Genomic DNA, 14565 nt, shown 5'->3' on the forward strand with positions numbered 1-14565 from the left:
GAAAAGCACCAGGTCCAGATGGTTTGCCAGCGGAATTTTATAAGACATTTCAGGAAACACTGAATCTTCAATTACTAGAAGTTATGAATGAAGTTATGTCAAAGAAGAGAATACCCCAAACATGGTCAGAAGCATACATTACACTTATACTGAAGGAAAATACAGACCCACAGCAAGTTAAAAACTATAGACCTATATCCCTATTAAACTCAGACTATAAAATATTTGCTTCGATTTTGGCAGAAAGACTGAAAAGATATTTAAATAATTTTATTCATTCTGATCTAAATGGATTTCTGCCAAAGAGACAAATTAAAGATAATATGAGAATAATTCTGGATACTTTGGAATATTATGAGGCACATCCTGAAAAGCAAATGGCTCTGATGTTTTTAGATGCACAGAAAGCCTTTGACAATGTGAGTTGGCGATTTATGTTACTACAACTGGAACAAATGGGCTTTGGTAAAAAATTTATTCAAGCCATAGAAACGATATATTATAAGCAAACTGCAAAGTTTATGATAAATGGAGAGTTAACAGATTCTATAGATATAAGAAAAGGGACTAGACAAGGCTGTCCACTGTCGCCCCTGCTGTTTGTGTTAACATTGGAAGTGTTGAACAGGAATATCAGAGAAGAAAAAGAAATAAAATGAAAATTAAAAAGGAAGAGTATAAATTGCAAGCCTTTGCAGATGACCTGGTATTTATACTAGAAGACCCACTGGAAACAGCACCTAAATTAATAGAAAGAATAGAAGAATATGGAAAAGTAGCAGGTTTGAAAATAAATAAAGATAAAACAAAGTTATTAACAAAGAACATATTAGCAAGACGAAAGAATCCAATCAGATTAGGGAAAGAGTGTTTTGAAGACCTAAATAAAATAGTGTTAAAATACATTTGGCAGGGAAAGAAAGCAAGAATAAAACTTAAACTGTTACAAGATGCAAGAATAAGAGGAGGATTCGCTTTGCCCAATTGGGAATTATATTATCAGGTGACAAACTTGATGTGGGTAAAGGACTGGATAACATTAAGGAACAGTAGATTATTGACCCTAGAAGGACATGACTTGCTGTTGGGATGGCATGCTTTACTCTGGTATATAAGGGAACTAAAACACAGGGGTATTTTAGAAGACACTATATTCAAGAGACATTGTTCTTAAACTGGGAGAAGATAAAAAAGCTATATTATTTAAAAATTCCATTATGGATATCTACTTTCGAAGCTTTTTCTTATCCAATAACATATAAAAAGGAACAAAGAGTTAGATATTGAATGAAAAGGGTGAACTTAAATCTATCCAAGCGTTGGAAGAACAACGTATAAAAATGAATTGGATTTCATATGTACAAATACAATCTAGATTTGATAAAGATAAAAAAAAGGTTTCTATGATAAGTTGACTGATTTAGATAAAATTTTGATGGGTACTGATGAAAAGGTAATTAAAAAACTCTATGGACATTTATTAGAATTTAAACTAGAGGAAGAACAAGTTAAAGAAACGATGATTGCTTGGGGGAAAAATTTTGGATATGGGATTGATTTAGAGTAGTGGTTCCCAAAGTGGGCGGTACCGCCCCCTGGGGGTCGGTGGGATGCCTTAGGGGGGTGCTAAGAGTCAAGGGGGCCAGCAGGGGGGGAGCTAAGAGGCGGCGGGGGGGCGTTCAAGGCGCCGGCCCTGCAAGTTCACTCATTGACTGTAGCACTGCTCCGGAGCTGGTGCCGACGCAGCCACGTTCGACGTGCCGCCCCCCTGCCGCCTCTTAGAGCTCCTCTGCCGGCCCCCTTGGGGATGCTAAGAGGTGGCAGGTGGGCGTTTGAGGAGCCGGTCTGCAGATTCACCCATTGACTAGCACTGCTCCGAAGCTGGTGCCTCCAATGAGGAAGTGGTGGCACGTTATGTGCCGCCACAGCCGCGTTTGATGCGCCGCCCCCTGCCGCCTCTTAGCGCTCCTCTGCCAGCCCCCTTGGGGATGCTAAGAGGCGGAAGGGGGGCATTCGAGGTGCCAGCCCTGCAGGTTTACCCATTGACTGTAGCAATGCTCCGGAGCCGGCGCCTCCAATGCAGAAGTGGTGGCACGTTATGTCCCGTCGCAGCCACATTCGATGCGCTGCCCCCTGCCACCTCTTAGCGTCCCCAAGGGGGCCAGCAGAGGGGTGCTGAGAGGCGGCAGGAGGGCGTTCGAGGAGCCGGCCGGCCCTGCAGTTTCACCCATTGAGGCGCCGGCTCTGGAGCGGTGCTACAGTCAATGGGTGAATCTGCAGGGCCAGTGCCTCGAACGCCACCCTGACGCCTCTTAGTGTCCCCAAGGGGACCAGCAGAGGGGCGCTAAGAGGCAGCAGGGGGTGGCGTGTCAAATGTGGCTGCGGCGGGACATAACGTGCCACTGCTTCTGCACTGGAGGTGCCGGCTCCAGAGCGGTGCTAGTCAATACCTGCAGGGCCAGCCGGTGCCTCGAATGCCCCCCTGCTGCCTCTTAGCACCCCTCTGCTGACCCCCTTGGGGATGCTAAGAGGTGGCAGGGGGCGTTCGAGGCGCCGGCCCTGCAGGCTCACCCCATTGACTGTTGTACCACACTGGAACCAGCGCCTCGAATGCGACAGCACATTGGGAAAAGCCGCCGCCACCACTTTCCCAAAGTGCTGCCGCTGTCGCATTCTGTCTGTCTGTCTGTCCGTCCGTCCGTCCATCCATCTATCCAAAAGTTCTGTCTGTTTGCCTGCCTGCCTTCCTATCTACCTACCTGTCTGTCTTTCTGTCTACCTACTTACCTAATCTACCAATATAGATCTATCTATCTACCTATCTACCTATCCATCCATCCAAAAGGTCTGTCTGTCTTCCTGCCCGCCTGCCTTTCTCTTCCTCTTCCTCTCCCCCTCTCCCCTCCCTCTCCCTCTCCCCTCCCTCTCCCTCTCTCCTCTCTCTCTCTCTCCCCCCATCCATGTTTGAAGCACCGGCCCTGCAGTGCATCGGGAAAGTAGAGCAAAGCCAGTCTGGGAGGATGGACCTCAGGGACCACCAAACTCATAATTTTAAATCCCGGAGACCACTAATATGAATTTTGACTGACGGTGGCTTTCTGGCGTTGGTGGGAGAGAGAGAAAGAGAGAGAGATCTGATCCAACCTCTCTCTCTCCCTCTCTCTCTCTCACACACAGGCAGGAGTGGGATTTAGACCCCTGATCTAAAGCTGTCAAAACTCCAAAAACAGGTCAAGTAGCTCTGGGGAGGCCAGTCATAAATTAGAACACTTGGTAAACAACCGGCCATTAAGTGAGGACCACTTGTATTTGGTTTGCCAGTCACCTGGCCACGCCCACCCAGTCACATGACCAGCAAGCCACACCCACAAATTAGGCCACGCCCACAGATATTTGAATCCCACCTCTGGGTGGGGGGCACCAAGGATGAGTTTGTAGCACCAAGGGGGCGGTGGACTTAAAAAGTTTGGGAACCACTGATTTAGAGAAATGGAAAAAAATGTGGTCTCAAAATTATAAAATGACAATGTCAACTGCTTATAAAGAAAATTTGGATAAGATGTTTTACAGGTGGCATTTACCCCCGATGAGAATTGCGAGAATATTTAAGAACAAATCGGATAAATGTTGGAAATGTCATCAGGTACCTGGTTCATATTACCATATGTGGTGGACATGTTCAGATGCAAAAAGATATTGGACTAAAATCCACACGTGGTTGGAAAAAATGATAAAACAACACATAGAACTTTAAACCAGAGATATTTTTACTGGGAATTATACTGGAAATATACAATAAAGAATTGAAATATTTGATTGTAAATGTTTTAACAGCGGCTAGAATTGTATTTGCTAAGAATTGGAAAAATGAAAAAATACCTATGCAGGAGGAAGTTATTAAGAAAATTATGGACTGTGCTGAAATGAACAAATTGACATTTGAAATTAGAGAACAAAAAGATAAACAATTTTTATGATATGGGACTTATTTTATCAATGGTTAGATAAAAAGACATGGTAATGAAATAGACTAAGTTTTGTAATAGAAGATCAATAGATTGATATAGAATATAATACAAAATATATAACCATTGGATAAATGTATAATATAAATTTACAATAAAATCTAGAATATCTCGTATAAAATGATGGAATAATAGTTTAGTCAAATGAATGATTAGTAACTGATAAACATATAAGCATATACCAGATTGACAATTTGAGAACCTATATAACTTGTGAGTAAGGACTATGAAAGGATAGCACAAAAGATTTGTAACCAACTGAAACACTGTATGTATATAATTGGAAGATGGTTTTATGTTTTTTATGTTTTTGTCTGTATATGTTTGTCTTAAAAAATAAAAATCTTTTTTTTTAAAAAAAGAAGAGAAGATCACAATATGGAAATGCATACACAATATAGGTAGTCCTGAGTTATGACCGATCGTTTAGCAACTGATCAAAGTTACGACAGCCCCTCAAAGCTATTGATAGTTTGATTCCAAAGTGACTGCATTTAGGGCGCTCAGCAACCGGACCCCTTTTACTGCAGGGCCATTTGCAGCATCAGAAGGCCATGGGATGGCAATTGAGGAATCTTTTGCTAGAAAGAAGCATTTATTTCCCGCTTCTAGAATCACCCAGCCCACAGCAGACCATGAGTTCACTTAACAACCACCATGTTTGTTTAATGACCACCACATTTACTTTACAAATGCAGTTCACTTGTGACTGCTGTAAAAAAGATTGTAAAGTCAGGTCAGTCACACAATGACCTCTTTTGCTAGCATTGTGACTTATGACTGCAATTGCCAGGCTTGACTACAGTTGCAAGTTGAGGATTCCATCAGCTATTAAAATTCCATCCACAATTTTTTTCCAGTTACAGCTCCTGAGAGCCTTTCCTCACCACAGAGCCTCTGATTCTGTGGAGTCTCCTAAAAGAGTTGCCATCCTCCAAAGGAGTCACCACAGCTTGACTGCACTCCCTGCTGCTTGGACTTTACTTCCCACCCTCCCCTCCCCTTTGTCCCGTCTCCCAAGTGAACATACTGAACATCTGGGCATGTCTATGGAGGTTCTTCAGTCACAGGTCATGGTTGTCCCAGAGGTGCTTTTCAAAAGCTGAACTTTCTTGCTTTTTTCCTTGAAAACATTTGCTTCTCATCCAAGAAGCATGCTTTCCTTTTGACCAGCAGGTAGCAAATGACCAGCAGGAAACAAGCTTCTTGCCTTATCTAGCCTGGAGGACCTGAGTCCCTCTGGGGGACTTATTGGGACTGCAAAGCAAGCCTTGGACTAGATGGATATTGGCAGGGGTGGGATTCTACCGGTCCTGCCTGGTTCTATAGAACCGGTTGTTATGATTCTGTGCAGTTCAGAGAACCGGCAAATCGCACCATTGGCTGGCCCTCCCCCTCCCCTCCATGCCCAGTCAGTCCTTATCGCACATGTGCAGCATCGCCTGCAGCCTGCTTTTGCCCACCTGCCAGGCCAGCCATTGCTGCATGCCTTCCGCTGTGCCCTGCCTGATCTCCCTGGGTGAGTGAGGTTCTGCAAGCTCCAGGGCCCAGTCACCTACCTGCCACTGCCAGTCGTCTTTCCCCCCTACCCCACTTGCCTTTTGCCACTGCCACCCACCACCCTAGCCCCCCAGCAGGTAAGGCCCAGCAGCTGCGGTGAATCCAGGCGGGGGGCGAGATGCAGACTGCTGTGGATGCAAGCTAAATTTCACTGTACCGGAGGATATGTGGAGAGGCTCGTGTTCTCCTGTTGCTGGGAAAGCAAGAGAGTCTTTCCCAGCACAGCTCCGGGTAGCAGAGAGAAACAGGATTCAACTAGGCTGCTTCTCTGCCGCCTGGAGCTGCCTGTTTCCCTATTGGAGGGAAACTTGCAAACTTTTCGCTGTGCGGGAAAGACTCTCTTGCTTTCCCAGCAGCAGGAGTACATGAGTCTCTCCACATGTTCTCTGGTACAGTGAAATTTAGCTCGGATTCACCATAGCTACTGGGCCCTAACCCTTGCATGACACTTTGCCACCCACATGACCCCTTTGCCTGCCACCCCTTCCCTCTCCCGCCCACAGCCCCTTTGTTGGACCCGAAACAATCGCCCCTGGTTGGCCCCACCACACCCACCAGTTGCACCCGCGTCAGCAACAGACGTCATCATTTCAAAGTTGAGGGAGAAGTTGGGGAAGGTGGTGGAGGGTTCTGCAGTGGCCAGCACAAGAGCTCTGCTGAGAAGCGGGGAAGTGCCCTTCTAGTGGTCTGACCTGGTGTTCAGGCCGGCGGGCCATGGGAAGTCAGAGCACCAAGGGAAAGGGGGATTGCCAGGGGGAGCTGCCCTCTGTGCCCCTCAACCTCCCCTCCCTCGCCTGGCCTAAGAAGGTAAGGGTGATGGCGGGGAATAGCGAAGCGGTCAGGTCCCTATCTTCCCCTCTCTCTCCCCCACTCTCTGTGTCTGTGTGTGTGTCTCTATGTGTGTCTCTCTCTCCCTCAAAGCCGCGGCTGGGCCAAGCCAGCAAGCTTTTCTTGGCATTCTTCGCTACTTCTTTCATTTCTTCTTTTTGGAATCCAGACTGGCTGAACAACAATCACCAGCCGTGGTGGAAGCATCTCTTTGGGCAACCATCCTCCTCATCCTCTCGTGACCAGCGGCTGTGGTGGGGCCGGGAGGGTGCACACACGAGAGGAGACACTCCTCAAGCAAGTGCCAAAGCACAGAAAAACTGGGTGCGGGGCAGGCGGCTGCTTGCTTGAGGAGGGTCTCCCCGCATGTGTGCACCCTCCCAGCCCTGCCACAGCTGCTGGTTGTGAGAGGAGGAGGAGGGGGGGGGAAGAGGAGGAGGAGAAGGATCGCCCAAAGGGACACATCCACCATGGGTGGCGATCATTGTTCAGCCAGTCTGGATTCCAAAAAGAAGAAATGAAAGAAGTAGAAAAGAGCTCCAAGGAAGGCTTGCTGGCTTGGCCCGGCCACGACTTTGAGAGAGAGAGAGAGTGAGACAGACACACACAGACACAGAGTGGGGGAGAGAGAGGGGAAGTGAGAGAGGTGCAGAGAGAGAGAGAGAGAGACAGAGAGCGATATGGGGGAGAGAGAGCCATAGAGAGAGAGAGACAGAAAGGGGGGAGAAAGAGAGGGAAAGACAGAAAAAAGAGGGAAAAAGAAAAACAGGGAATGAGAGAGGAAGAGAGAGAGAGATAAGAAAGAAAAGAGAAAGAAAGAAAAAATAGAAAGGAAGCAAAGGGAAGAAAAGGGATAGACAAAGAAAGGGAGAGAGGAAGGAACAAAGAAAGAAAAAGAAAGAAAGAGAGGGAGAGAGGAGAAAGTGAAAAAGATATATGGATGGATAGATAAATACATGGAGGGAGGGAGGGAGAAAAAAAGGAGAGGAAGGAAGGACACAAACCCTAGCTTTAGAAGACTCTGAAACAGCACAGCAATCTACAGCTGGAAGGGATCTCAGAGGTCATCTTCTAGTCCAACCCCCTGCTCCAGCAGGAGATCCTTACAGAATCATAGAATAGCAGGGTTAGAAAGGAATGTGTGCATGCGTGCATGCATGCATGTGTGTGCATAGCTGTCAAAACTCCAAAAACTGGTCAAATAGCTCTGAGAAGGTCAGTCGTAAATTAGAACACTTGCTAAGCAACCCGCCATTAAGCAAGGACCACTTGTGTTTGGTTTGCCAGTCACCCTGGCCATGCCCAGCCAGTTACGTGACCACCAAGCCATGCCCACCCAAGCCAAGCTTACCCAGACACACGGCCACCAAGCCACATCCACAAATTAGGCCACGCCCACAGAACTGGTTGTTAAGAAATTTGGATCCCACCACTGCACATTGGGCTAATAGGCCAAGGTGGAATCCCCAAACAAAATGAATGTAGAGGACTGGCTTACCGAAGGAGACATCCCCAAAATCAAGAGAGGGGACACTGAAATGAAAAGTGGGTCCGATGACGCAGCCCCTGAGGTGAAAAACGGAGAGATTTTTAAAATACAAAGAGAGCAAACCATGCTGCTCCAGCAGAGATAAGCAATGAAGACACCCACTGATTCTGCCAGATGCCCAACAGAATGAGTTCCATGAAACATTTTACATTCAAGTGTATTTTTTTCTTATCACAAAGAAGAGATGAATCTGCACATGGCTAACAGACCTCACCAGACAGTGCAAATGCCTCTGTGAAAGTTAGTTAACCTTAACAAGGACTCTAGCTGATGTTCTAAATGTTGGGACTTACCGAATCACTAAGGTCACAGGCTGGGGAGATCCATTCACATGGAACCTGAATTCTTCTGAGAAGGGGCCCAGGACAGTAGAGCTGAAAGAAATGTGAATGGCCTGATGGCCACCCGGTTCAAGGATTCCTTCTCTGGGTTGAAAGGCAAAACAGGCACCCAGCACAGTGGAGGGCCACATCAGGTGGAAGAGGGCATCAATAGCTCCTTGGTTAGATAAGATTGCCTGGCACAGAGAGAAGATAGAAAGATAAGTGGGGGAAGGAACTTGGCAGTTCAAGAACAGTGGTAGCTCTGAGTTACTTCTAAGCTGTGTGAAAAGCCACAGTTCAAAGGTATCCACCTAAATGGGTTCTGACACTGGATTGCATTAGAAATGGCCTGAAGAACTGACCTAGCCAACATTTGTTACTGGTGGCTCTGGCAATACACATCATAGCAACTGGGTCCAGCACCGTCATGGGGCATCCTTGAATCCCTACCCATTTATTTTGCAGAAATGCCTCCGTCCTGTAAGAGTATTACCTAGGCTTCTTTTCATCATCACTCTCTGGCCTGAGAAATCCCGGAGACCCTTTGCTGAAGGGCAAATGCCCCTCCTGCCCTTCCAAAGCTTATAAAGATCAGATTGCTTCAGACGACATTGAAAGATTTGGTGCTACGTGGGCAAATTTGGGGTTTATTCTTATTTAGACATTATATACTTTATGCATTTGTACTGATGATATACACTGAGTGCACAATTATTAGGCAAGGGAGTATTTTGATCGTATCAGCCTTTGTATACATATTTTGCACCTCCAAGCTATATAAATTTAAATGCTTAGTGGATGTAAGCAGATCAGGTGATGTGTATTGTATAATGGGGGAAGGTGTGGCCTAAGGAGATCAACACCCTATATCAAAGTGTGCATAATTATTAGGCAGCTTCTTTTCCTCAGGCAAAATTGGCCCAAAAAGAGATTTAACTGATTCTGAAAAATAAAAATAAATAAATAAAAGTCTTTCAGAGGGATGCAGCACTCTTGAAATTGCTAAGATTTGGGGGCATGATCACAGAACCATAAAACATTTTGTTGCAAATAGTCAACAGGGTCGCAAGAAACTATTGACAAAAAAAAAAAAACCACATACCTTAACTGCCAAAGATTTGAGAAGAATCAAATATGAACCTACCAGGAACCCATTATCTTCCAGTGCAGTCATATTTCAGAACTGCAACCTACCTGGAGTGCCCAGAAGTACAAGGTGTTCAGTGCTCAGAAATATGGCCAAGGTAAGGGTTAAGGGTTAGGGTTAGGCTGAAATCTGACCACTACTTAACAAGACACATAAGTTGAAATTGCAAGATTGTGCCAAGAAATATCTGAAGACAGATTTTTTCAAAGATTTTTATGGACTGATGAGATGAGAGTGATTCTTGATGAACCAGATGGATGAGCCATGGCTGGATCAGTAACAGGCACTGTTAAATACGGCCGGAATGAAGTCTCAGAGCCAGGGATCCGCAACTCAAGTTTATTCCGGTAAGTACAACTGCTTACTCAACAACCAGTAACGGCTGGTGGGCAACGCTTATATAGCAGGTGCCTGCCATGCCGTTACCCAATCACTTCAAAGTGTATTTCCCATGCTAGTCGTGGTGGGCTATTATGTGTCCGCACCTGCGCAGACACAACAGGCACAGAGCTCCACTTCACTCAGATGCCAACAAGGTAGAGGTGGGGTACTGGTATAGGCTGGTGTTATTAAAGATGAGCTAGTTGCACCTTTTTGGATTGAAGATGGACTCAAAATCAACTCCCCAAACCTACTTTTTAGAAGAGACTGTCAGATTGTGTATCTGTCATTTCTTCAATGGAAGAAGAAAAGGTGGGGGGGAGACTGATAAAGAAATCCTTCTTGATGTAACCTGAATATATTTAATCTTATATCGAATTTGTATAACCTACACATGATACAATGGAGGGATGAAACCCAGATGGCCGGAACCTATCGCCTCTGAGAGAGACAGCCAGGAGATGAAGAGACCATAAAAATTCCACAGTGAAATGTGTCCTGGGAAACCCTGGAAAAGATCATTCTAAAAAGGGGGTGGGGGAATTAACATGTTGGCTCTTTGTTTTACTAAATACACATCAAGATAAGGGGAGGGGTTTTAAACTCCCTTATCTATCTCTGCATCCCTGAGAGACCTTAGACGCTGCTTTTAACCCCTACATGAATTGTCTCATCTCAATAAAGGATTCCTTTTGATACGTTTTGATACATTTTCAGAAGTTCATTCTAGTTGATTGAATAGGAAAAGTTCTGTAGCCTGACAGAGACTTTCTTCAAGCAGGAAGGAAGGAATAGGATATAGGAAAAAGTCTGCATCTTTCAAGAAGACCCTGGTTTTTATGCAGGGCAATGCTCCATTGCATGCATTGAAGTACTCCACTGGGTGACTAGCCAGTAAAGAGGCCTAAAAGATGAAAAAATAATGACATGGCCCCCTTCCTCACTTTACCCTATTGACCCTAAACCCTATTGAGAACTTGTGGGGCCTTCTTAAAGGGGAGATTTACAGTGAAGGAAAACAGTACACCTCTCTGAACAGTGTCTGGGAGGCTGTGGTTGCTGTTGCACAAAAAGTTGATCGTCAATAGATCAAGAAACTGACAAACTCAATGAATGGAAGTCTTATGACTGTTATTGAAAAGAAGGGTGGCTATATTGGTCATTGATTTTTTTTGAATTGTCAGAAATGTTTATTTGTAAATTTTGAGTTGTTTGTTTATTATTCTCACTTTAACAGATGAAAATAAATGAGTAAAATGGGAAAATTTTCATTTTTATTTAGTTGCATAATAATTCTGCACACTAATAGTTGCCCAATAATTGTGCACATATAGATATTCTCCTAAGAAATCCATAACCTCACTTTTACTTTCTTAAATATTCAGGTTTGAGGTTTATTAACATTTTGGATTGACCGAGAGCACTATAGTTGTTCAATAATAAAATTAATCCTCCAAAATACAGCTTGCCTAATAATTGTGCACACAGTGTGTACAGGAAGTCCTCAACTTACAACCATTCCTTTCATGACTGTTCAAAGTTATGACAACACTGAAAAAAGTGACTTATGACCCGTCCTCATACTTATGACTGTGGTAGCATCCTCACAATCATACGATTGAACTTCAGGTGCTTGGCAACCGGCCTTTTTTTGCAATGGTTGCAACATCCGTTGGGGCAGTCATTTGCAACCTTCCTAGGGGCTTCTGACAAGCAAAATCAATGGGTAAACATTGGATTCATTTACCGACCACACAATTCGCTTAACAACTATAGTGCTTTGCTTAACAACCAGGGCAAAAAAGATGTTAAAATGGAGCACAACTCACTTAACAATCACATTGCTTAGCAACAGAAATTTTGAGCAGAATTATGGATACAAGCGAGGATTGCTTGTTCCGCTGACCCACTTAAATTGAGACAGGATCTAATTTTGACAAGCAATTAGATAAAGGAATCTACTGACAGACTCACAAGCAAGGGAAGAGCATCTAGCAGTGACTTAGAACAGATCTAAGGAGGGAGGACAATGAAGGCAGTCAATTTTATAATAACGCTTGGTTGGTTTAAAGATGGGCAAATAATACTTAAGCTCAATAGTGAGGAAAGGCGTGAAAGAAAAGAGTGAAAGACAGACAGGAAGAAAGAACTCAGCACTTTAAAAGGGAAATAACTACTATTCTTCTGCTAATTTTTCATTTAAATTTCCTGAATTTCCTCTACAAACTTGATCAACACATTGTAAGAAGAAAGAGAATCTTATTGATCCTAGAACCTAGGGTGTTGTATTTGACTTCGGGGGGTCAGGCATGGCCGGGGGGGGGGGAGGGCTCGGCCAGATCGACATCACTCATTGAGGCTTCATTTTCGGCTATGATGGCACATCTGGGCTCTAGTTTTGGCTACAACAGCCTTCTGCAGCCCTCTGCCAGGGAAAATGGAGTTTGGGGAGACTATGCACAGCCTCCCCAAACTCCATTTTCACTGGCAGAGGCACCGCGGGCCAGTCCTTTGCTGTTTCCAGAGTGGGCCCACGGGCCAGATCTAAGCACCCCATGGGCTGCATCTGGCCCGCAGGCCTTGAGTTTGGACACCCCTGTCCTAGACCAAGCTAAATCCAAAAACTCTAGGGAATTCCCAGAAGCGTGGCATTCAGACAAATCAGCCTCTACAGACACAAAGAAAGACAAACCACATTTACACAACATTCAAAATGGGCAATAAAACGCAAGAAAGGAAACAAGAAGCCAATATCCAGATAAGCAGGGATTAATACCAGTCAAACAGTCAAACAGAAAACAATACCCTCATCCAGCACTGGCAAGACAAGCTATTACGGTATATACAATGAGCGAGTGAACCCCACAATCCCTAGCATTGCTGATGTTATCTAATCAGGTAAAGAAACATCTGCAAGCAAACAACCACGCTCAGAGAGTACCCAGGACCCCACTGTAACAACTGAACTTACCTCATAACTGTGAGATGATCCCACAAAAATTTTCCCAACGTCCAGCTGATCAAAGTTGAAAAGTAGCTTGGGGCCTATTGCCTCCCCCTTGATACGTAAAGGGAGCCTGGTTTCTCGGCCTGTAGAAATGATAACTCATCTTCAGGAAATTAATGGTGGCACAATTCTTTAAACAATATGTGACAGAACAAACAAGATCAGAAAGTGGAGGCATTGAGCTTTGCCCCTAGCTGTGTACACATCACTCTCTTGCCTTGGAGTTCTGCTATTTATTCATTTATTCATCATATGGCATGTCATACATGGACTAGCATGTTCACATTTGAGTTTCAGCCCTTTTTACCTGAACTGATTAGTGAAGGCTTCTTCTGAGGTGGCAGGAATTTGAGCATGAGCAGCAATCAGTGCCTTTGGGAATGAGGGTGGGTAAGTTTCCAATCTCTGGTGGGCACTTTGCTTAGGAACTTGTCAATGCAACTATTCTGGATAACCAGTGGGAGTCGAGATGGCAGCTCAAAAGGGGACAAGTGGGATTTTCTCCTGAGCCTGTCCGACCACATTGGCAAAAAGAAACTAAATTCCTGTTGTCTCCTTGTGAGAAGCAGCTTTTCCAGAGCACAAGGGAGCAATTTCTGCTTCCTCTAGAGAAAATTTTTGTCAGCCAGAACCATCTCCTGGCTGGCAATTCCACCACTGTGCTGCCTCTGCTTGCAAAGCCTCTCGCAGAGGCATCTAACTGGCCACAACAGCTCACCTAGCTCTGAAAGCTGCCTACGGTTTTCCAATCGGTAGTGATGAACTCAAGTCAGTCAAAGTAAAATTTCAGGTTTTAATTAAAGCTCATTCACGTAAGGGTGTCTCATTAGAAATCTTGAACTTTTGTTTTAATATTAGGACTTCCAATTTCATGCTAAAATAATTTCAGAACTATGTATGTACAGTACTTGTAATAGGGACAAGGATAGTTACAAGTTATTGTTGGGGCTTGATTGCTGGAGATTTTCAAGAATAGACAGGACAGCCATTTGACTAGGATGGAACCAGGGGGTTGGACTAGAAGACCTCCAAGTTCCCTGTATGAGTCTATGTTCTATATCTGGCTAACATAGCAAGGATTTTTCAGCAAAAACAGTATTTTCTTGATTTTATTTTACTTTCACCATTTTTCTTTTCTTCCTTTTTATGAATTTTACATGATAGCCAGAATCCTCCAATCCTTAGGAAAAACAATAGCTCACAAACCCACAGCCACACTCTGCCAGAAATCATCCAGAACCAAAGACAAATATAGAAGGATGAAAGAAACAACGCAATCTACAACATCAACTGTAATCAATTCTTCATGGGACAAACATCACGTCAATGAAAAACCAGGATCCATGAACACTGGCTGGCAGTCAAATGCCATGATCCCAAATCCTTAATCTCTACCCACCCGGACACCAAACAGCACCAGTTTGATTGGAGCAACACAAAAAGCATTGGCCACACTACCACCCATCACGCTCATGAGTTCACTGAAGCCTGGCACTCCACAAGCAATGCCACCAACAGACACATTGGGCTACAACCAGCCTACGAACCCCTTAGAATCCAAATCAACTGGACAGCCAACCAGAGACAGCACCAATCCTCGACCAACCCACACAAATCCCCCCAATGACCCTGACCTGATGTAACCTCATCAAAAGACCTATCACAAGATTCTCACAGATGACTCACACCTGAGCCATCTCATAATCCACCGCAAGACCCTCAATTGACACCCACATCTGAAGCCC

The 14565-nt window shown here is 44.7% G+C and overlaps 1 protein-coding gene across 1 annotated transcript in view; it reads right to left on the reverse strand.

Moving 5' to 3' along the window:
- HYDIN (HYDIN axonemal central pair apparatus protein) overlaps positions 1-14565 on the reverse strand; it is a 285840-nt gene that overhangs the window by 242501 nt on the left and 28774 nt on the right. Inside the window, 3 exon segments of the mRNA XM_087971902.1 lie at positions 7912-7979; positions 8256-8479; positions 12785-12903. Of these exon segments, the coding sequence (XP_087828028.1) occupies positions 7912-7979; positions 8256-8479; positions 12785-12903 (411 nt within the window).

Source organism: Notechis scutatus, chromosome 9 (genome assembly GCF_049901735.1).
Source record: "Notechis scutatus isolate UNSWTSFEM ecotype Mainland chromosome 9, rNotScu1.2, whole genome shotgun sequence".
Classification (NCBI taxonomy): domain Eukaryota; kingdom Metazoa; phylum Chordata; class Lepidosauria; order Squamata; family Elapidae; genus Notechis; species Notechis scutatus.